The following is a 23675-nucleotide window of genomic DNA, read 5'->3' as shown; positions in this document are numbered from 1 at the left end:
TTAGGATGGATCTCTTTTCTCCTTTCTTTTTTTCTGGATTTACAAAATGATTTGTGTGTCTAAAAGCACTATAAACAGGGAAACTAGCTCCCCTCACATTTTTGCTCTTTTGTGTTACTTGAAAAAGAATTTATGGCTGAGACCATAAATCAAAATAGATTTTCCTCCTCTGTGTTCAGGTTCCTGTTATTGTCTTACAAGATGGCCACATAATTAATCAAGACCCTCAGTATACTTCATCTGTGTACTCCCATTTCATGTTTTTTTTTTTCTAAAACCGTACATCTTTCCATTTTCACATAGTAAGGTCAATTTTGCTCATAGTGGCTTAAACAGTGTAATCACATTGTAATACTTGTGATTTTACAATCAATCAGCAAGAATTTGGTTTGAGGTTGAAATCTGGAGTCAGAGTTGTAGTTATAATTCAGCAAATAGACAAATATGACATTTTGCTGAACAACAGCTTGTCCAATGAAGGTTGACTAAAATCTTCAACCCTTCCCGGTGGACATGAAAAGGGTGATAAAGAGTTTTTGAAAATCACTTCCAATGCCATCCTGACACTGGGGCTGAATGAGTGCTCTTCCCACAAATGCAGCCATATAAAATAACATCTGTGGAGCCTTCAAAAAGGGAACACTGAAGACCCATTCAGAAAACCAGCCACAAATGCACCTTTATCCCACCACTGTGTCAGTGTAATAGCAGGACTACAGTGCATGGTTGTTGTACTGACAAGGGCGAAATAGTAGACTAGTGAAAGCCCATCCTAGGTGTGTCATTAACCTGCGGCAGCAGGCAGTAGGGACAACAGATAGAAACAACATTTTTCAGATAAAGGGCTGACTCTGCCTCTAGAAATGACACATGCATCACCTAATGGTGATGTATTTGTCCTGAATAGAAACATTAGTCTTAATTCCTGCATCACCTCAAGCAAATTGATGAAGCACCAACTGGTCTGAGTATGAATATGTAGTCATCCCATAATGTTTACTCTGTGTGTGCCAAATAAGCCACAGAAAATGTGCCAAGTATTGAGTTCTCAAACAAGCTCAGACAAGAGTTCTGTTGCTGCTCTGAATGTAATAGTAGCACAGCAACTATAAAACACTGTAAATCTTTCAAATCTTATGACTACTTACAGTCCATGTGACCTGCACTGAAGTGGAGCTAAGGACCACAGGGTTATGCATGCTGACCACCACATCCCCCAACTCCTTCTGCACGCGACGATGGTCCACTCCCTGTGCTGTGGGACTAATGTCTTGGAGAGAGAGAAAGAAAGGCAACATTTAAGTAGAGCAGTCATACTTTTCACTTATAGTCCATTACAATACGTTTTTATTTCCGTACCTTGTGTGCGGACAGGCTCTGACATAGGGCTAGGGTCTCCAAGCCCTTGAGCATTGACTGCCCTGATGATGAACAGGTAGACAGTATTGGGTCGTAGATCCTTGACCGTGAATGCTGTGGTCTTCACATGGTCTGCCACTGTCTGCCAGCTGTTACTCACTGACTGACTGTAGAAATAATAAATCTAATCAGTTGGGAAGAATCTTATTAATGAAAGAAACTGTTTTTCTAGGACAAACTTAGTAGGCTCCTGACTGGGAAGATAATTGGCACTGCAATATATGTATGTGCTTGAAGTGCGCTTTCATTATTTTTTATAAATTGTAAGCTTTAAATTCAAATACCAGAACCTTTTTCATTCAAATTAATTGTAAAACCATCTAAGATTGTTATGCTTGAAACTGTGCTGGCCTGCTAGAATACCCACAGAAACACCCACATCTGTTACTGCCATGAAAGTTCGGGGTCACTAAACGTAGCTCGAGGCCATAGGTCACAGACATACCCAAAGGCCTCTATGACATAGGCGGACACTGGGGAGCCCGCCTCTGGCCCTGGTTCCCATGACAACGAGATACTGCTCTTGGTAACATCAGTGACCTCTGGCTTGGAGGGCGGCCCAGGGAGGGCCGTTGCATTGTGAGACATGAATTCTATGAGGTCAGTAGAGTCTGACAAAGGAAGAAGGACAACATGAATATCTGCAACAGCAAAGCATATTGTGATATTTTTGTGCTTTATGTGGCACTGTGTTAAATTCCTTTATTAATATTTCTATTAAATCAGACCTCGGATATCTAAGTAGGCACTCCACGATGTTTCTCCACTGGAGCTGGTGGCAACACAGGTGTACAGCCCTGAGTCAGACAGCTATGGAAGACAGATGTCATTATTGAGAGAAATCTTCTATCAGCAGAGTCAGTAACCTCTTTTAAACCTCTTCTTAAAACATAGTTTCATCCAAGAGCCTTCCCAGATTTTCTTTAATTTTTTTGGTTATTGATTCTTTTGTTTGATTTGCTTTTATTTTTGATCATCCTTCATTGCTTTATGCTGCATTTTATGTTTTCAACTTTTGCTGTGCTTTTTTCATCTTTTATTGTTCTTTTACTTTGATTAGTGTCTGATGCTCTAGTGAAGCACTTTGTAACACAAGTTTAGAAAAGTGCTTTATAAATAAAGCTTAGTATTATTATCATTATTATTATTATTAGTCAAACAAACTTTAATACACACTTAATGACATAAACTCATGTGTAATCTCAACTATACTGCCCAAAGACTTTTTCTGCTCATCCAGATTACAAATAATACAGCTTTCAGGCTGTGGTCTATCTCTGTGTTTGACTGAATCCAATATCCTTTGTAACTCTGATCCCAGATGGTTTATACAAGCGCTTACGTCAGTATGGGCATTTGAAGGAGGTTTGCAGCTAGTAGTACAGTAAAAATGCATTAACCTCCACTGGCCTGCATTTGGCTCGAGAAAAGCCTGAGAGTGGATGAGATGAAACTTTAACACTGGCCAATGAAAAAAATAGAGCCCAGTAAGAGCTTACATTAATTTTCCTAATTGATATCCTCCAGTAATAGTCAACCCCCATTCCTAGAGCCATCAACATCATCGGTGCTGACACAGGAAATATCAGACATGACAATCTATTTCATATTGGCAAAGCCTTAGGAGTCACTGACAGCTGTGCTATCTCATGAGAGAGAGTTATACAGGCAGAGCACTTTGACACCATGACAGGACACTGTATATTGCAGTTCCTCCATTATATTACCCCTTTAGACTCTGCTTACTGGTCCCTGTCCTTGAGCCGCAGAGACTGAGACCAAATAGAAGCGTTTAACAACTTATAAAAATCAATATCACTATTCATCTTTTAAAAGCAACCTGACTGCACTTGTCCATTTGAATTACATTCAGCTGACATCAACTGGCAGATGAGAGAACTTCTCTTTCACATGGTAAGATAGAACAAACATAAGACAGGTCTGTTGTGTAGTTTGTGTTTGTGTGTCTATGTATGTAGAATTCAATTCTTTCTTATAGCTCTTATTACTGACAGTGCAGAGAAAGGTAAGCAATTAGAATAATGCAGGGAATCCTTATATTGTTCATCCTTATACTCCATTGCATTGTACACATGTACATCTTGCAGGATAGCAGGGTGTGAAATGTCTGCACACACTAGTTATTTGTAGGTAAACATCTACAGGAGATTCATGTATTTGGTGCTGACTCAACATTCTTTAAAAGATTCATTAACAATCCATGATTATAGGTCCTTAAAGAACCACTGCAGGTGAAACTTAACTGATGCAATCTCTTGTACCATTTCAGGTCCAGCAAAGCGAAAGAGACTATTGGTCAATTATCATGCTTGTCACCGGGAAGAATGTTATCTTGTAATTTAACCCAGGATCATTTAGTTAAAGGATAATTTTGGGTTATTTTATGATTCATTTGTCTTATTTTTGAGCTATTGATCATGACTGGCATTGCTGTTAATATGACTGTATTCTCTTAATCCTTGGGATCTGAGAATATAGATACACAACAGTATCTGACAGCGCAGTGAACATGAGGTGTCAGATGATCAGACGTTTTAAAACAGGTTTTTGAATCTTTTGACTGCAATAGTGTCATCTTCCCAAATCTTACTTTAGTAAGTACAATATTTTTGTACCTGCTACAAATCAAACCCAAAACTATGAAACTGATAGCCAAATTGTAATAAATTGTTATTATCCTTATGCATGCCAATTCCTGTGTGCTCATGTAATCTACAACTACACACCCTGGTACTCTGGATCTGAAGGCTGCCATGGTCAAGTAGCGAAAACCGTGAGTCCTTTCCAAGCAGACTGGCCCCATTCTTCCTCCAGGTGACTGTGGGTTCTGGGTCCCCAGAAGCCTGACACCTGAGTAGGGTCACACCTCCCACTGCCTGCGTTTGGTTGGATGGCCCCTGCCGGATGATGGGTGGTGGGCGGTCCTTCAGGGCTGAGGAAAATCAAGGAACAAGTGTTATTGTTTGAATGCATTCCTAGCACTGTAATTTCAGTTCCATGATTAGGGCATGAAACGACTACCTGTATTTCAACTGGTGAGATTTTTCCTGATTTGTGAAAAAAAAAAATACATGACCTTATCACAAAGTGTTAATTTGTGATTGTAGTAATTGCATTAGTGATTGCAGGCCCAGTATATGTGGGCTCAAGCTGATGGATTTGTTGTGAGCAGAAGTGAGTGTTTTGTGAGCCTTTACCACAGTAGGGCACTGTGCTCCTGGCACTGCATCACACCTTTGAGCCTTAATTACTAGGTGAGGATTAACGATGCTTAACCCATGGTGCTAATTACCATACCTTCTTTATAACACCTCTTAACACATTCATGCCTGTCCTCTGTGTTACTACTCTGACTCATGGCAGCACCCCCTCCCTCTTGGCATTCCCCCTTCCACCTCACAAACACATGTACACAAAACCTAAACTCTGAATTAGCATGCCAAGCAAGACAACAATGCATCGCTTTTAAAGCTTTTTAAAGCATGTTATATCATCCAGAAAACAGCCTCTGCACTCCTAAACAGTAATTTCTGGAGTGTTGAATCTTTCTAGCCCTTGTAACTATCACCCGCTTCCAATTTCCTCACTGCTGCTCTCCACTGTTATCAGGTCTGTCTCCATTTGCACAAGTGTTTACAACAGGTTCCCCCTGCCTTATCGTTCATCGCAGCCCCTTCAGCACAATGAGGAACACAACAACTCCAGCAAAATAGGTACAAGTAGTTGTGGCACTGTGTACAGTAAGCAGAACCACATATGCCATTTTATGGAGGCTGAATTGTTTGCACTTATGTGGCAATATAAGCCTTGTTACACTGTGGTGTTGACAAGAATTTACTTGGATAAGATTGATATATGTTGAACATGAAATAAATGCTTTTCTCATCAGTTATTCATAAGGAACTGATATAACACATTTTTCACTGACTAAAGATAGTCAGTCTAGTATGGTATTTTCAGGGACAATAATACACCTATTGCTGTCTTGATCCCAAGTGATTCAGGAGCCAGCAACAACATTTATTGCTGTTCCTGACATAGATGGCATCCAGGACAAAATGCAATCACATACTCCAGTCTTAGTGACACAGGTAATAAAATTGCTTTTCAAGATTCCCTGATCATTCTTCAGCCCTGACTGCACTGTGAATTATTTTATAATACATTTGCTGATAAAGAATGTGAGAGAATGTTAATTACTAAAAGATAGATAATCAGGGCAGCATGGTGGCTTAGTGGTTGGCACTGTTGCCTCAGCAAGGAGGTTCCCAGTTCAAAACCCATCAGGGACCTTTCTGTGTGGAGTTTTCATGTTCTCCCTGTGCTTGTGTGGGTTTTCTCCAGGTACTCTGGTTTCCTCCCACAGTCCAAAAACATGTATGTCAGGTTGATTGGTGACTCTAAATTGCCCATAGGAGTGAGTGTGAGTGTGTGAGGTTGTGTGTCTCTATGTGGCCCTGTGATGGACTGGGGACCTGTCCAGGGTGGACCCCTGCCTTTCACCAAAAGAGAGCTGGGATAGGCTCCAGCAGATCTCTGTGACCCTACATAGGAATGAGCAGGTATAGGTAATGGATGGATAGATAATCAGTTTCTACAAAGACCACAACACCATTGAGCAAAATAAGTGGGTCAGGGGTGTCAAACTCCAGTCCTCGAGGGCCACTGTACTGCTTGTTTTCCCACTATCCCTGCCCTTGCAGCATCTGATTGACTGAACACACCTGATCCAAGTAATCAGCAGTGAGTACAGCAGGGATAGTTGGAAAACAAGCAGGGCAGTGGCCCTTGAGGACTGGAGTTTGACCCCTGTGCCCTAGCTGGTGGTTTGTACTCTTAGATCAGGCATCATACCCTCTTTAGTATTAAATAGTCATCTCCTATAGGCTTTGAAATATGTGGAGCTGGCACATACTTGGAGGGTCAACGTTGTGGGCAGCTCCACTGTAATTATGTAGCAGTTTAGAAGCACAGAGAAAACTGTCAAACAAATTCTGTGGCATCTCAGTTTTTTCTCTCAGCTGTCATAAAATAAATGTGATATACATTGTCTTTTTCCAATACTCACAGACAACCTTCCTCAACTTGCAAGCTACCTTGCAGTAGACAGAGGTGTGTGCATTACAGTGCATTAGTGTACTGGCCAAGAGGACTGTACTGGCAAATTAGTTTAATCTTTATGTTGCAGCAAGTGCCATTATTTCAAACTGATGATTAATTAATAAATCTGTCACACTGCCAATGCACACCATTTAGTTCATATCTGAACTTTCAAAATGTTTTCATCCAGATGAGGATCCTTTCAGACAACCACATGGGAACTGATCTTTCAGTCTTAAGTAATGGTAGAAACAAAATTGTACAAGCTTCCAAAACCCTGCTAGGCATCATGCCAACTCCCTTCCCATCTAAGTTTGCAGCCATCAATCAAAAGCTTTTGTGCCATTCCTTGTGCTCTACACCCAACATTTGGTTATTGAACAGAAGTCTCCAAAAACACTTCAACAGATGTTAATTTAAAAATATGTGGGTGAAAAAGCCAAGAAACTAATAGAGAGAAGGGCATAAATAGCTCCCAGCTGGCAGCGGTGCAGCATTTAATGCTGACATTAAAGCTTTGTCAAAAAAGTGGAAAATGTCTATTCATCAAGGAGGCAGTTTTATTTTTCACAGTTTATATATTTTATATGTTACCATTCAAACCACACTGAGGTGATCATACAAAAGGTTGACTGTGGGTGACTCTGCTTTCAAACATATACCTATATTTAATTTTTAATTTTTTTATTTTGTCCATACAATGCTGAGAACTTGTATGTTCTCTGAATGCTTTTAAAGCCCAGTGTGCTCCGCAACAAAAACCACCAACACCAAATACAGAATACCATTGACAAGGCTTTTAAATGTGTAGTGAATGCTAGCTGACCCCCAACAATACTAAAAGAATGTGACTTTAGTAAGCTACTGTAAGTAAAATGTGTTTGATGGCCCCTCAACCTAAAATCTGAATATGTCATGAGAAAAAAAAATCTACTGTTAAGGCCCCTAGATTATATCACTTTCACACTGCATTCTCCATAATGTACTTTTTGAGAACTCCCTCCAGAGGGATGAAAACAATGGCTTCATTCTGCTAAAATTAGATTATCATTATGCAATAGTGTTTTCAGTATTAACTTATACTGTGCGTGTACCTCCCTGATGTGTAAAGTACGTAAGTAGGCATAATGACAAAGTGTAAGCATACAATATGTAAATATGATTTGGGACTTGTTAATTGTATAACTAAAAAAATAGTTCTCATCTTTTAGCACCCTGCATAGAGAAACATTTTCTGTCTGTTTGAGCGTACAGCCTTACCGTCTGCTACCTCAAGCTGGGCCTTGGCCATGATGCTGCCTGCAACAGTGAGAGCCTGGCAGATATAATATCCAGCATCAGACCGTTGCACAGATGAAATGGTCAACTCTCCATTCATGGACACAGAAACACGGCTGTCTCCCTGTGTTGGCTGGCTGGGAAACAGAAGATCCTAGGGAGTGAAAGTAGAAAGTAACGTAAGCAATGTGGGATTAAAATAGTATGGAGGTCTTTGTAAATGTGACACATTTGTGTCCGATTTGAGCAAGTACCATATTTCACCAAATGCTCATAATCTAGATGCTTTGAGCTGTAGAAAATGAATAGTGATTATTAATGATTGTTGGGACTGTTATTGTACGTTTCCTTCCCATATCTTGTTAAAAATCAAGCACCAATACAGATTTTCTTGGCTCCAGAGTAATTTAAATTAGACTTCCTGACAAAGTTCTGCTAAACTCATTTGTGTTGTACCCCAAGAGTCAATTTTGAGAACCTTGTTTTCTCATATTACATGTTGTCCCTTGTTCAAACAGACACAGTGTTTTAATATTCATACACATTTGTATTCTCTCCTCAACAATAGTAATATATACTACTCTTAAACTTCTCTAGAAAATAGCTTATGTCAAATTAAGGTCCAACTGTCTCAAAATGTTCTCACTGAGTACAGGGTTTATTGTATTTTATGTAGTGTATTTTTATGTGTTATGACATGCTTACATTTTCCAATGATTATGTACAATTCAGTTAGAAAAGTGGGTCGGTGTCTCTTTCCTAATAACACTAAATGGCAAACCCTGCTGTGATAACCTACAGTCATGCTCATGAAATAGAGGCATCAGCATTGTCCAGTTATGCACCCCAAGCAGACAAGCTGATGGGCAGGAAAGGACATTAGCCTGCTTTCATTATGCCTAATGACGCTAATGCAGCACATGACATTACTTCTTGCTAAGTGATTTGGCTGGTCAGACTGGTGTAGATTGACGATAAAGGACCACTTCATTATCTGTATGTGGAACAAAACCACCTTGTTCTGTCCCCTGGTTTGATCTTCTTTCATCTGATCCATTGGCCATTTTTTATATTTGACACACTTTGTAATTTATGACTCTATAACAATGTGAGCCTGACAGAGAAAGAATGAATTCCCCTGTCATGTACACATCCCTACATACAGACATAAAAAAGTACATTTTGACAGTTTCCTTACCTGGCTACCTTCTCGTTGCCAGAAGACAGTGGGCTGAGGTTTGCCCCTGGTCTCGCATGGAAAGATAGCTGTTCGTCCTTGAGCCACAATCTGGTCACGGGGTCGCACCACAAACTGGGGCGCCTCTGAGGTTAAAGGTAAAACAATAACAATAACACAATAGCAACACATTTGCATAGAGTTCTAAATGTGTCTCAGAGGACTAGTTTAAAAATGTCTGGACTGAAGGTCTAGCTGCAAGCTAAAAGGTTCATGCAATAGGTTTTTGTTTAAGAAGTACTTCTGGACTATGCCAATCACACAAGCCATTCATCCAGCTGCCAGAACATCAGGATGTATGATATCATCTAATTCACAGGGTGCCTTGATGTCCTTTATTCAAGTTTTTAAAATAATGCATATCAACCATATCTGAACCCCAATTATGTAGAAAAAGAGATTGGTAAATACAGTGTTTCTACAAGAGACTGCCAGGGGAAGTCAGGGGCTGATAGTAGCAGAGCAGATAATTTGATGAATGTGTTTGTGGAATGCCACAATAGTACATGCATACTGTACATGTGTGTGATCGAAAACAGAAAAAGTGCAATGCATGCACACTGGGATCAGCTCTTACTTACCAACGGGGCGAGCTGGTGACACAACAATGGTGTGGTGAGATTAACACACAACAGAGAGAGAAGTAAGGCAGAGGAGTAGAACAGAGGGACAGAAAAAGCAAAGAATGAAAATCAGAAATGAATGAGGTGGAGTTGGGTTTCCATCCGTAAAGTTCAGAGGAGTAGGATGGAGCTCAGTCACCAAAAAGCAAGTGATGGCATGGGCCTGGGGAAATGGCACCTTGGCAAAATTAGGGGGGGAAGGGTAACTGATGCCAAAAATCCACTGGTTGAACAGATTCATCTATAAAACCTACATCACTTGTCTCAGTTTATAAAACATTCACACAGTTATTAAATCTGTTTACATATTGAGGTTTCTCAAGTAAATGAAAAAGCCTTCTGATGAGTGCACGCTTAGAATATAATTAAATTTACACAAATAAATAGAGAAGAGAGGAACGGTAAATGACTAATTATTACAAAATTTACATTTCTGATATCTGGGTGACTGTCTCCTCTCAACATCCAGTCAGTAAACTCTTTAATTAGTGAAATTAATTCAAATATATTACAAGTAGCTATTGCACACATAATACAAACAAAACAGTACCTAATTTTTCCCTATTATCCTTCCCTGTTTCTTCTTAGAGTATCACCCAGTGTTAAGAACACAAGCACAGAACAAGTATAAATGTGGATTACTGTAATATATAAACTGCTGAGAATATCTCGAAACAAGATTGAATCTTTTCAATTTATAAGGCAATGTATGAATGAATAATATGAAGAAGTATAAGAATCTGCATAACATGAAAAGAGAATGAAAACTTAATGTTATGAGATCTATGATGTACAATATGTATGAGGATGTACCATACAAAACTTACTCAGGTGTAAACAGAGATGTTGGTTGGTTCCAAGCCCAGTGTTATTTATCTTAAATTGTATAAACAATGTTTTATCACACTCCACTGACAATGACAATATAAAGAGCAGAAAGTTTAGCAGAAGTACTTTTACAACATGAACTTTACTGTGAGAAAACTAGCTCCCGTGGTGTAAATATGGAGTGAGTGGACTGGATGGAGAATGAGCCCCGGAGGAGAGGTCATAATAGTTCACTTAAAGCTGGTTAGATTGTTCATATCTGGAGTCTAGCTGGAGATCTGGAACAATCAGCTAGTGTACATCAGTCTCCTACGTGGAAAAAAGATCTGAGGCCAGGACTAGCCTTTGAGCAGTGGGGCAATAAAGCTCGTAAAATGGGCAATAAAGGGTTGATTGTCCTGTGGCCTGCTTTGGGAGATACAGAGAATATCAGGGATGGGTTATGAGCTTTGCTACTAGTGCGTCCACGAACAGTTACCCACCTCTGATAGTCAGATACGCAGAGGCCTCCACTTTACCCACACGGTTCTCTGCCAGGCAGGTGAAGGTTCCCTGATCACTGACTGATGCTTTCTTTATCCTCAGCAGAAAATCCTCTTTTTCATATCTGATGTCGTACCTGGAGAAGAACGGTGACATCAAGTCAAGTGACATCTCAACGGGTTTTATACTGTTAAACTGGAATATCAATAATAACTTCAATCAAATGGAGATTAAAATGCACTTTTTAATAAAGTAAATACAACCATCAAACAATAAAACTGAATCAAAGTTGTATAAACTTGTGTGATGTTTAAGATGGAAGCCTCTGTAAAGGTTGTGTCATTTTTGATAGACTAAAGACAGACGTTCTAAGGCAATTAAGACTCCCTGCTGCACAAACTCTGCTACAGAAGCAGAAAAAAGGGGCACAATTATGCTGAGATGAAGGCATGGTAAAATGAAAGGTGCTTTCAGCTGGAACCCTGACTGTTCCACTATTTCAATATTTATAAAGACGAGCCACCCACTGTGGTGTGGGATGTGCAGTATGCTATTCTATATCTGTGTGTGTGTGCGCGTGTGTGTGTGTCTGTGTGTGTGAAAGAGACAGAGACAGAGGGAGAGACAAACAGTCTGAGAGTAAGGGAGTGGCACAGTCTGACAAACTGAATTTGATGAATGAGCCGAGCAGTAAGAAATGACTAATTCATAGAGATGTTCCATGCATCAGTCTGAATCCACCAGTGCAGCATAGCGTAAGGCAGCAGTGGTGCAGTTAGAGTGAGAGAAACATCTCAGCTACCAGAGTTTAGATAAGCGCCCCAAAGGGGTTACAGACAGAATGAGTAGAGGAGCAAGGAGCCAGGCTCTCCCTCTCTGGGGTCCCTTTTGGTGTGAGAAATCCTGTGAAATTGTCTAGCCAGCCATACTGATTCAGAGATGGGAGACAAGTCAGGCAGAGAAATGGCACAAGGGGTGAGAAAAAGTCACATTTGAAATAGATGTTGCGAAGGGTGTGGGCAGAATATCGATGGAGGTTTGTGGGGTCTGTCCAGAGTCTGGTAAGGACTCCATTCACAGCACATCTCTGACCCAGATACTGACTTCCCAGGAGACTGACGGGTTTAGGAAAAGAATGAAAGAAGTGGAAGGAAGGAAGTGAGGCGAGGCAGGCCTGAAAGTAGGACATGTTTCTAGAGTCAAGGGGTACGAAGGTAGTGGGCACACCACAGGTAGGCAGACAGAGAGACAGACAATTATCATAGTGTAGTGTACCGCTCAATCTAGCTATCCAGTAAAATACCATGATGCTACTGTTTAGCAATAACAGTGCGTAACAGGTGTTCAATGTGTAGCATAAGTAGCCTTAATGTTTTTCTGCTTTTAGTGGCCTAACTGGATAATAAGTTTAACATGGTTGACTCAAAGTTTTTCACATCATAGTCTTTATATTTCCCAAAGCTCTTTTCAGCTCTTTAATATACAAATTATTCATAATCAATCATTAGTTTTACAATATAGCTGACACTGAATGAAAGAATCAAAGTTGGAGAACAGTTCAGACCTGTGAATAAGCCAATCACACACACTATAAAACTACGGTACATAAAAATGAACTGGAATCCTGTATAATTTACCAATAATTCTGTGCAGTCTGGATTTAATGGGACATCCTTATTTAACAAGGTTTCCCACAATGAGACAGGGTATATTCAGGTGTACACAGGCTATTTTAAACCCTCTATTGGATTTACATGCATCAGTCTATAAGCTGTTTACATAAGCTACCAAATAAATGAAAAATGTTGGTGTAGACATTATTTCTTTTCTGTAAATTCTTATGATGTGCATGAAATAACCTCAGCATGTTCAGGAAGAGTGCTTTACTAGATTTTGCAATAAAAATCATTATTATTTACAGTGTCACACAAAAAATGAATTATTTTACTAGTGAGAGGATTCAAACTGGTCTGGGATTATGAGGTTACATAAATTAGGCCAGGAGAACTGACAGTATGAGATGTTTTCAGATTTCTTATATCTCAAAGCAGAACTTTTCAAACCCTAGTAATGAAATTAAATTTTTTTTTTTTTTTTTATGGATGGCCAGACTGCATAATGAAATAGTGTAATTAAAAGTATAAAGTGCTGAGCAGTAACTAGTAACTATAAAAACCAACATGACAGGCTGATAATTAGCTTAAAAATAAGTGCTCCATTGAGATTAAAAAGCAATTAACATATACTTGTATTGATACACATACTTACAATATATCTCATCATATGGTGCTATCTGTATCAGCTGGCTTCAGAAATAACAATTACAGTTTCTAATCTTTACAGGGTACATGTTGTGTATTGTTTTATATTTTACAAATGCTCTTGCTACGTGCTACTTCTACTGGGGCTCATTAACTCTGTTTCAGCAGTTATCCATTATTACTTTAGCTGTATTAATATGCACTCACAAACATGGATGCATATGTACTACACACATACACACACATTCTTCACCTGCTGCGGGGAACATCCACGTCCTCTTTCTTCCAGCGCAGTGTAGGCGGTGGGTCACCATGGACCTGACACCTGAACTCCACGCTCTCGTCAACGAGGACCACCTGGTTCACTGGGCGCTGCACAAATGCTGGTCTTTCTGGATGTGGGCAGCACACATGGTTGCTAAATATACTTTTGACACGGAGGCAAATGCAGCACATGCTAATGTGCAGTAAACACCTGAGAAAAGAAGTCCTGCTCTATTACTTTTTAAGACAGGCTAAGGGTATGTGTCAGACTTCTCACCAAATACTGAGAGCTGAGCTTTTTCACTTTCTCTCTCCCCGACCATGTTGGCTGCCACACACACATAAATCCCAGCATCACTCTTCTTGGTATTTGAAATAGTCAGCTTTCCTCCACGAACCTGACAGAAAAGCATGTAATTTAAATGAGTCAGTCCAATTGTACAGTAAATGTGAGTAGGTGAATAACTGAGTAGGTGATTTAGAGTATGAGGGTCGGGTAAAAGGAAGAGGAGTGCTCCCTGGAGAGTTACTCACAGTGATCCTGTCATCTTTGAGGTCAAGGCGAGCCATATCTTTCCTCCAGAAGGTGGTGGGTTCAGGATGCCCACGTGGAGGCTGACACTCCAGTGTGGCGGTCTCTCCGACCGCCACCACTGAATCCTGTGGGTTCTGTCTGAAGTCATCGCGTAATACTACAAGACATAAAAAAACAAAAAAAAACAAAGTAAAAAAGGAGGTAATTTGGTGGAAGTTTCATTTATGTTCAGCTGTCCCAGTATGTGTCTCTAAGACTGAGCTGTCTTGGTCTAACTGACCTCTGCCACCTTTTTTTTTTAATGTGAGTGTCTGGAGATAATAAATAATCCACAGATAATCATGTAGACTGCTGCACAGACCCTCAGCAAGCTCTCTCTCTCTCTTTAATAATACAGCTGTCCCCCTGAGGGTATAGGTATGGGCTCTTTGATCTGAGTAGATAAATTTAAGTGTGTAAAGCCACGTAGGATTAAGAGTACAATATGCATGGGGAAGACGCCTAGAAGAAGAGCAAATATATAGACAGACAGATAGACAGACAGACAGACAGACAGACAGAGACAGACAGACAGAGACAGACAGATAGATATTCAAGAACAACAGAGGTCTAGAGCAATAAAAAAGAATCATCAAAATTTCAAACAACACAAAATCTATAAACCAATACTAGCAGCTTCCTTGAGGCTACATCTTGCAATATGAAAGTGACCGATAGAACAAACACCCTGCTGGCACTTTGCTGAGTCCAAAACACATCGGTGGAATATAATACACATTAAAACAACAGTGCTTATGGTTTTATGTAAACACACATGCTGGCAGTAGTACCACACATTTGGCACAGGTGGGCAATTGAGGCCACTAGAGGAAAATTTATTATAGACTCCATAATTACTAGTAAATTACTATCCTGATGATTTTTCTAGAGAAAGGGTGAACAAATCATTAAAATCTATCCTTTGAGATCCTTCAACTACTACTACTCTCTGGGTTTCAGAGTCAGAGCAACTGTTTTGATGTCTAGCTAATGATAAAAACAGATCTTCTTGGTTATAAATAATATTGCATGTCCACGCAAGAAATAAGAATGAAGAGCTTTGCATGCAGTCTCCACTATGATGAAGATAAGTTGCACATGGTTTTATTAGAAAGGCAATATCTGAATCAAAGATTAAGTCCAAGCCATCATTGGCTTTTCTTGAACCCCCACAAATTGTTGTGGTCTACCATACAGTATCAAAGGATGCACTGCAGGCTCTAAAATAAGTCAAATATTTATTGGCAAAATACAAGTTTGATACTGGTCAACGTGAAATGCAACCATGTGCAAGCATTATTATATATATATATATATATATATATATATATATATATATATATAATTATTTCAATATAATTCAATAGAATTATATAATTTCAATATATATATCTGAGACAGATTTTTTTCTCTGAAACCTTGGATGAAAACAGCAGTCTGTACATGGGGCTGTGCTTTGTAGCTGCCGCAAGGTCAGACCTTGGTTTGCTGAATAGAGGTTACATTTATAAATTGGAAAAGAAAACACTGGTGACCAAGGATATTGACTGAATCAAACATTCCTTTCTGAAAGTTTATGAGATGACTAGGGGAAAAGTGCAAGGTCTCTTTTAGGACCAAGGGTAAAACAGTTTCAAAATGTCTCATTAACAACAACAAATGCCACAGAAATCATGTCAGAGGGTTATAGTGTCTCTTTTGAAAAATATACTGAAAGCTCTATATGTTTTTAGAGAGGAATCAATATTGTAGCTAGAAAAGGGACAACAACAATAATACTAAAAGAAAGAGCCCATAACTATGACAGCTACTTTAAAATAAATAAATAAATAAATATACTACAATTGCTTGCTCTATCTTGGACATGCACACCTTCAGCTCATTGCATTTATCTTTTTTTTCCGCATTCTTCAACCGCTAGAAAAACATTTTAATTTATCCTCGGCAGGGATGTCTGTGCTTGATTTTCTGTGTTCAGAGAAATGAGAACATCAAGAAATGTCAAGCAATGCCTGTAAAATCCATACTTGTGCATTTTGAACAGAGGCATGAGCTATCTGGTGCTAAGTTAAAAGGTTATAGCTTCAGAACTTCCTAAATGTGTCACTACTGTTATAATTCAATAATTCAAAAGCTACTGCTTTAAGTAGATACAGGGATGACTTTACTGTGAGCCATCAGAGAAATTATGGTTAAAAATAGAGATGGTGATTAGGATCCTGCAATGTGTTGTGGCTGCTTTACGTTAATACTTTTTGACATGTTGTTTTTGTCAAAAGTTTTTCTGAAAGCCAATTTTTAAAAAAAATAAAGTGTCTTCTGTGACAACATGACTGAAAAAAATAGAAAAAAAAGGTTTTTTTGTGAAAGAATCGCCAGCTTATGAATAAAGATTTTCCTCTAAGTGTCATTTCCGAGTCTCTGTGTAATGTATGACTAATTAATGAACTAAAAAAACTAGTGAGCCTAATTGTAATTCACACTCCCTGTATGTAGATAACATCGATTTTAAGTTCATATCTAGGCCATTTTCTCTTTTAATTCAATTATCCCAGTAACACCAGTGAATAAACAGTTTGTCAGTGTGACTGGTTTTCCAAGATTGATGTTTAGTTTGCTTTTCATCCTAATTACAGCCATAAGCTGTTCTGGTGATATACTGCTCTATGAATTTCAAGTCCCAGAGGACATCTCTAGTGAAAAAGAAAATCAGGAAGGAGCCAAAGGCCCTTTGGCCCATCTGTCAATCACATCAAGTCTGTGCTGGAGTAAATGAATCTCAGTTGCAGAAACTGCTTTGGCACAGACATATGCCCGGTTGGCTGTCACGCCGTACTATACGCTTAGTGACCCATTCCATGATGGAAACAATCCACTCATCGAGTCACACAAACACCTTCCTGTTCCTTTAATGTGTTGCCACATTAGGGTCACTACTATAAGAAAAAAGCTCATCTCATGAGACCGAGAAGTGCAGACACACGCAGAAAATGAAAGGAGTACTGGATAGAAAACAAGACATGAAACCTAATTACACAAAAGTAAAGCTGAAAATGGATAGTGTGTCATTAAATTGTGCTGATATTTAAACTGAACAAAAGTAAAATGTACATTAACTGTGGTCATAACCAAATGTCTATGCTAAAAAAAAAAAGAATAAAGTATTATCAAGATCTCACCCCTTTTCAATAAAACATCATTTCAAAAATTCTTCATTTATCCTTTACATTTTATTCATTATCTACATGTCTAGGATATTTCCAACTTGCATCCTATCCCATTTACTAGAATGTCGCATTTTCATTTTATTTTATAATTGATGTTGGGCACTACATAATAAATCATGTCTAAATAAATGGGAAGAGAATTAGGTATTAAATAATATCTCCTGGGAACAGGCTCCTGTAAATTCGAAAGGTTAAGGGGCTGAGGTCTTTGTCCAAATACACAAACACTGTCAATACCATGGCCGTGATTTATTCAGTCCTGACAGTGTGCATTACACTGGTGCAGTGATGGCTGTCCCTACACCCCCAACACTGATTTCTTGTGGTGGCCCCCTTCCACCCCTGTTCACAATATTGCAGGTTTTTTTTTTTTTTTTTTTAGATGTGTTTATGAGGTAATGCAAGATGTGGGTTGGGGGTGGTGGTGTTCTAATCTATTGGTCTCAAACGTGGAGCCCCTGTGGAGGCAGATCCCATATGTTGTCTGTTATTGGGTGGTAATTATTTCTGATGGTGGGCCTCCACCACTACCTAATGTTGTCTGATTGAGCACTGCTCAATTATTCAAACAAGCCATTCAGGGGACTCATTTGTTCACGGGTTTCATTTATCAAATCAGGAAAATGGTTTGTAAATGGGCTTTATTTTACAGCACAAAGGGTGGTAAAGCAAGGTGGTAGTATCAGAATAAATATATATAACTTACTATACATGGACCCATTTTTATATATTCCATCTTAGCCTTCTGATTTCTTGAGACCCTCTTCAACTACAGAAGCAATCTGTAAACTGAATTTCATTTCACCATTTCACCACCACATCAAATCCTTGAAGATCCCACTTGAGATCTTGAGGCATGTTGCTCACAAGCTCCCCGAATGATTCAAAGGCAGAACATCAACTGGTAACAAACACATTTCAGATATTTTACAGACGGTTCTCGAGCAGCTTGTTTATTTCTCTACAGTAGCTGATGTTTCAAAACATGCCGGCGGTATGCACAGACAGAGCATTTATCAAACAGTGCATTTAATATATTCTCTGCTATAGTTAATGTCTTGTGTATCCATTAAGCTTGCATGCATTTATTGCAGTGCCTGTCTTAAAACATGCAAGCCAGTGTGGCTGAACATCAAAACATAGCCCAAGGAAAAAGGATAAAGTACAGTAACAATGCTTTGTGTTATTTTGTGTTTCAGTCACTCTGGCATGGCTGAGTGATGGTATGTCAGCTTATTGGTCAGTTGGTTCCACCAGCTGGCCATAATACAATTTGGTGTAATGAACAGCTGTTCAATTTGGTAGCATGGTAACATAGCAGACCAATAAATGAACACTATGCCAAACATGCAAATGTTACCAGATTAATGTCAGGATGTTAACATTATTTGTTAGAAACACATTAACATGCTATAATGTCTTTCTTATTCTGCTCAAGCTACAGCTGTCTGTTCCCCTGAACCTGACGAAGTCTGCTTTAGATAAGTCTGACTTGCTCACCCTGACATGTAAGTGTGAGATGTCCAGATATGGACTATGTTGTTTGGTCAGTGGCAGCATGGTGGAGCAATTGTAAGTACTGCCATGTCACAGCAAGAGGGTCAAAAACCGCCTTTCTGTGTGGAGTCTGCAGGTTCTCTAGCTCTGTGTGGGTTTTCTCCAGGCAATCTGGTTCCTCCCACAGTCCAAACACATGCAGGTTGGAGTTAGGCTAATTGGTGACTCTAAATTGCCCATAGGTGTGAATCTGAGTGTGAGTGTTTCTCTGAATGTAAGGGCCCTATGATACACTGTTGATCCATTTGTATCCTGCCGCTTGCCCAGTGTCAGTTTGAATTGGCTCTAGCCCCCCTATGACCCTGGAAGGATAAGGGGTATATGATGGATGGATAGATGTTTGCTCAGTGGAAAAGTTACCTCTCACTTATTTCTCCCTCCAGCAATTTAGTTGTCAGGCAGCCTTGGGTGACAAAGGTAGTTGCATGGTTGCATAGTTGCATGGTCAAGGATTGTTAAAGGGTCTGAATCAAGGCTTTTCAAAAATGTCAGGTATGTGAAAAATATAATAATAGGTGCCGACAAGCTAAGCAAAAAAAAAAAAAAAGGTATACAAATCTCAAACACATCAATAACATTAAATCTGTTTTATGTGTAAAAAGTAACAAGTCATAATTTGGACAAAAAGTGTCCTTTTGGTCAAAGGACAACTCAGTGACTGTGAGTCAGAAACGGAAGAGAAAAAGAGCATGAGGTGTTTAGATGCATGTTCTCATGTAGAAAATTTATTTACATTCAGATCTAAGTGGAATGTAATTAATATCACCACCACTACCAAAATATACCATACATTGCAGAACTAAAAGCATTCCCACCATCTGCATGCATCTGTGAAATAAAACAGGAGTGCTAGAGAGAAGCTTAACCTGATGCAAATAAGCTGAGTTGTATTTTTTTTAATGATTTTTGACCTATTCATTTAAAAATAATTGAGTTGGTACATAGAACTAATTAATTGAAAAAGACATTTATTCATGTTAAAATACTAAATGGTAAATAAAGTGTGGCAGACAGATGGTGATGTGTGACAAAACTGCACTGCAATTAAGTCATGCAGCATTTTGTTTATTTTGCAGTGAGCTGATTGTTTACTTCTGCATGTGTGTGCGTGTGTGTGTGTGTGTGTGTGCGCGCCTCCATGTGTACATGTGTATGCCCATGCGAGCAGGCTGATGGTGACCTCACACCTTACAACTCCACCCTAAAGAAAACTGTTGTGATGTTAGCACTGTATAGCACCACTGCAGAAGCAAAAAGAAACAGAATTGTAAATGAGAAGAGGGGAAAGATGAAGACACTAACACCTCGCGAGTTGTTGCACGTAACAGATGGCTGTATTTCCATTTGGGAACCACAGATGCAATGAAGAAGTGATGTGCTGCATGCAGACAAAGCTTGTCAAAAAGCAAGTTTACATACCAATCAGATGTTCTTTAATTTAAAACCTTAAATAGCAACCGTTTCTATGTATTTACTGTGTCTCACTCTAATGTCAGAAAGTGTAATGCTACGATAACTATAATACTATTATAAAGCTTTATACATTTAGTAATCTGTAAAAATGTATTACAGCAGCTACTGTAAGTTATTTTTATGACAGTGGTCTGCTAAATCGTGGTCTGGAGTTTGCTGAAGATTCTTTTTGAACACGATCGCCTGTAGGGCTGTATCACTTTCTCAACGGCAGTCAAGGATGTCCCACATCTGTCAAATGCATAAAAAGCACACTGAGTCACAAACACACACATGCATAAATAAACAAAAACACAGCTGCCCTGTTCTTATATCACAAACTTTGCTGATGACCACAACATATCATCCCTGTTCAAGAGAGAGAGACACAGAAACCAAGAGAGATATGCCAACACACAACTGGAGGGAGGAAAAACCGTGAGTGAAGAGGGACATTTGCATTGGGGATTTTTTTTTTTAATAAATAAATAACTTTACATGTCTGTGTCCTACAAAAGTCATCAGCAATCAGTCAGGACTACGATCAGCAGGGAGATGAGGAGCGTTTACACAATGTCCCCTGAGGCTACAAGCCCAGCACAGATGTACATTACTGGCTATAATTCTGCCTAACCAACAACATGAGTCGAGGCCCACGGTCGCACAAAGAATATGGTACCAAGGACAAAGAATACATTTTGTGTCGCAATTTATTTATGGTATGATCTGCAGATAATGTACATCAAGACAATATATAATAAAATGAAAACTAATATTGATTCGTCATGAGCAGTAAATTGATTCCTTGCACTGATTTGAGTCTTGTTACAGTAACTCACTGCTTGCATGACAAAATTTACAACTCTAATTTGTCTTTGTGACAAGTCTGTGTGAGTCTGGGTAAAAATCCCCTTTAACACATTTTTCAGCAATTGGTATCATATAAAGACCAAATATGACCCAAGTTTATTCCCATTTTTGAAGCCTGACATAAAAACTAATCTCAAAGGGAGCGTGAGGACATGAGGTCCATGATAACTAAAGTCAGCAGTCTCCAAAATTATGAGCAGGCAGCTTGAAAAACTAGCACTGCTTTGCTTCGCTTTTTTGGCATCATTAGTGTCAAGCCCAATTAGTGTCAATAAGAAGGTTGGAAATAGACGCATGGTGAAATGTGAGCATGCCTGTGGCAGCACAAAATTTAGTTTTAGATGCATTTGAGTTTGTATAAAGTGGGGGTGACTATAGCAAACAGAGGCAAAAAGCTGTTTCCTTTTCCTTTTTTGCTCAAATTTGTACCATCCAAGACCTTAAGGCCCATTTCACCTATCGTCACTCATAACCTCACTTTTTATGGGATATTTAAATGTGAAAAATTTACACTTTGGGGTAGAATAAAACATATTTTTATGCATTCTTTGGCCTTTTACTTACAAGCCAGTTAACCACTATGAAGGGTTAACAATAAATGCCCTACCATTGTCATGTTTAATTAACCTCCATTCTCTTTCCAAATAACATAAACTGAAGTGCTGGATGGTATAGGAGGAAGTTTCTTCCCCACATCACCATTTCCTCTTCTCTCACTCGCTATGCCTCTAGTTACTGTAACAGCATTCCCTCAGACCACATTTCCACATCTATAATTAATTACTCCTGTCTCCATGCATTTCTTCACAGGAACACATTCCTCTCATCTCAGACTAACCTATGTAAATCTTGCTTCTGCCTGCTCCCCAGACTGTCTCATCTACTAACACCTGTAAATCTGGATCCGCATTTGTGTGCATGGCATTATGCTAACATTTGCACATAACCTTAGCGCATGATGTTTCATTTAAGGATGCTGAATTCCACATCATTAATTATCTTCTTGAGTATTTAAAGAAACCTTTGCAAACTCGCTTTGCTTGGGCAGGCAGGCACGTAAGACCTCTGTGGATATTGCTTTGGCTCTCATTAAAAGCATATTAAGATTTAGAAGTGGAAATAATGGAAAAAAGGTAAAATATATATAAAAAGAAAATCAACATTTGTTTCCTCAAAGACCATAGATATCATAGACCCTTGCAGCAATATTGCAGAGATGTACAACACGAGCTGGAAATGAGTCAGGGATCAGAATCTAGCCTTTTATCCGCCTTGTTTCACTAAAGCGGCGATCACCCAGGGAGAGAGAGCTTTCTTGCATGTACTCGTCTTCTCGAACTGAAAAAATTCATGCTGCTGTGTTTAATCTCTGTCATCATCACAAGGCTGAAGTGAAGAAAAATAAGCTAAATGAGTTCTCTTACAGACCAGGCTACATCTATTTTTCTACATGTTAACTATAATTCTAGCAAACACATTTGCTCTGCTCTCCATCTCCTGAAGTGATGATGTATGGGAATCTTCACTGTGTATGAACCACAGTGCATCATATTTCGCCATTGCCTTGCTTTGCTTCTTGTGGGAGCCACAGTAATGGAGAAAAGTGATGATAGAGAAAGCAGAAATCGCCTGCAATAATCTGTGCATCTGCACCATCCAGCATGATCAAACACGTCTCCTGATGGCCACCAGAGATGGGGGTACTGAGCTGTGTTTACCACAGCATCCTGGTTATATCCTTCTTTGCTTGGGTACGTACAGATGGGCCACAATATGTGCATGTTTGGACAGTATATAGATATGTATGAATGTATTTGAATACATGGTTGGAGCTATGAAGCAAGGCACTGCACTCTCACTACTGGCATTTAGCACAAAAGAAAAATAATGAATATGGTAATGTCGTATTAACAGATAGTATATGGCATGGCTTGTTGCTTTGATTGTACTCATTTAACATGTGATCTCTAAATGGGAAAATTAACTGAAACCAAAATGAGTGTAGTTTACAAGGTTCAGGTGATTTGGAGGTGACACTATGAATATTGAACATAACTCCTAACAGGCCCCCCACCTATTAGCTATATTGGATACACGATTAACATAAACTGGTATCAGGAGGGGTAGCATAAAACACAGCAAACATTTGATTTTTATGGCAACTGATGACAATGTTATTCAAGAATTTAAAAAAATGACATTTTTTCCCCCAATATCATCACCTAATTAAATTCATTAACACAGGAAAAGGGAGGTTGTGGGGGCTCAGTTGCCCTTGTACTGACAACATCCTAGTGATGGGGATCCAAGAATATCTTCAGTGTCCCATCGCCACCCCAGCTTTTCCCATCGCCATCCCAGCCACGAATATCTGTGCTCCACTGAGCAGCTTAGAAGATTATTCACCCCAAATCTCTATTAATCACATCCATGCACACCCCCCTGTAATCCCAAAACCATCCAGCACAGACCCTGTATATA

The 23675-nt window shown here is 39.2% G+C and overlaps 1 protein-coding gene across 2 annotated transcripts in view; it reads right to left on the bottom strand.

Moving 5' to 3' along the window:
* The window catches only part of LOC113143387 (roundabout homolog 2-like), a 72685-nt gene that overhangs the window by 18227 nt on the left and 30783 nt on the right, over positions 1–23675 (bottom strand). Inside the window, exons 3-14 of one of the 2 annotated variants that reach the window (XM_026328976.1) lie at positions 14049–14206; positions 13792–13912; positions 13504–13642; positions 10989–11125; positions 9637–9648; positions 9017–9141; positions 7801–7972; positions 4167–4372; positions 2148–2229; positions 1865–2030; positions 1360–1526; positions 1149–1270 (exon numbers count right to left, since the gene is read on the bottom strand). In XM_026328976.1, the coding sequence (XP_026184761.1) occupies positions 1149–1270; positions 1360–1526; positions 1865–2030; positions 2148–2229; positions 4167–4372; positions 7801–7972; positions 9017–9141; positions 9637–9648; positions 10989–11125; positions 13504–13642; positions 13792–13912; positions 14049–14206 (1607 nt within the window). The remainder of the gene's footprint in view (positions 1–1148; positions 1271–1359; positions 1527–1864; positions 2031–2147; positions 2230–4166; positions 4373–7800; positions 7973–9016; positions 9142–9636; positions 9649–10988; positions 11126–13503; positions 13643–13791; positions 13913–14048; positions 14207–23675) is intronic. The other variant, XM_026328977.1, reaches the window with a different exon arrangement.

This window comes from Mastacembelus armatus, chromosome 14 (genome assembly GCF_900324485.2).
Source record: "Mastacembelus armatus chromosome 14, fMasArm1.2, whole genome shotgun sequence".
Lineage (NCBI taxonomy): Eukaryota > Metazoa > Chordata > Actinopteri > Synbranchiformes > Mastacembelidae > Mastacembelus > Mastacembelus armatus.
The sequence above is the reverse complement of the archived record's forward strand: the minus strand, read 5'-3'. Positions and strand labels throughout refer to the sequence as shown.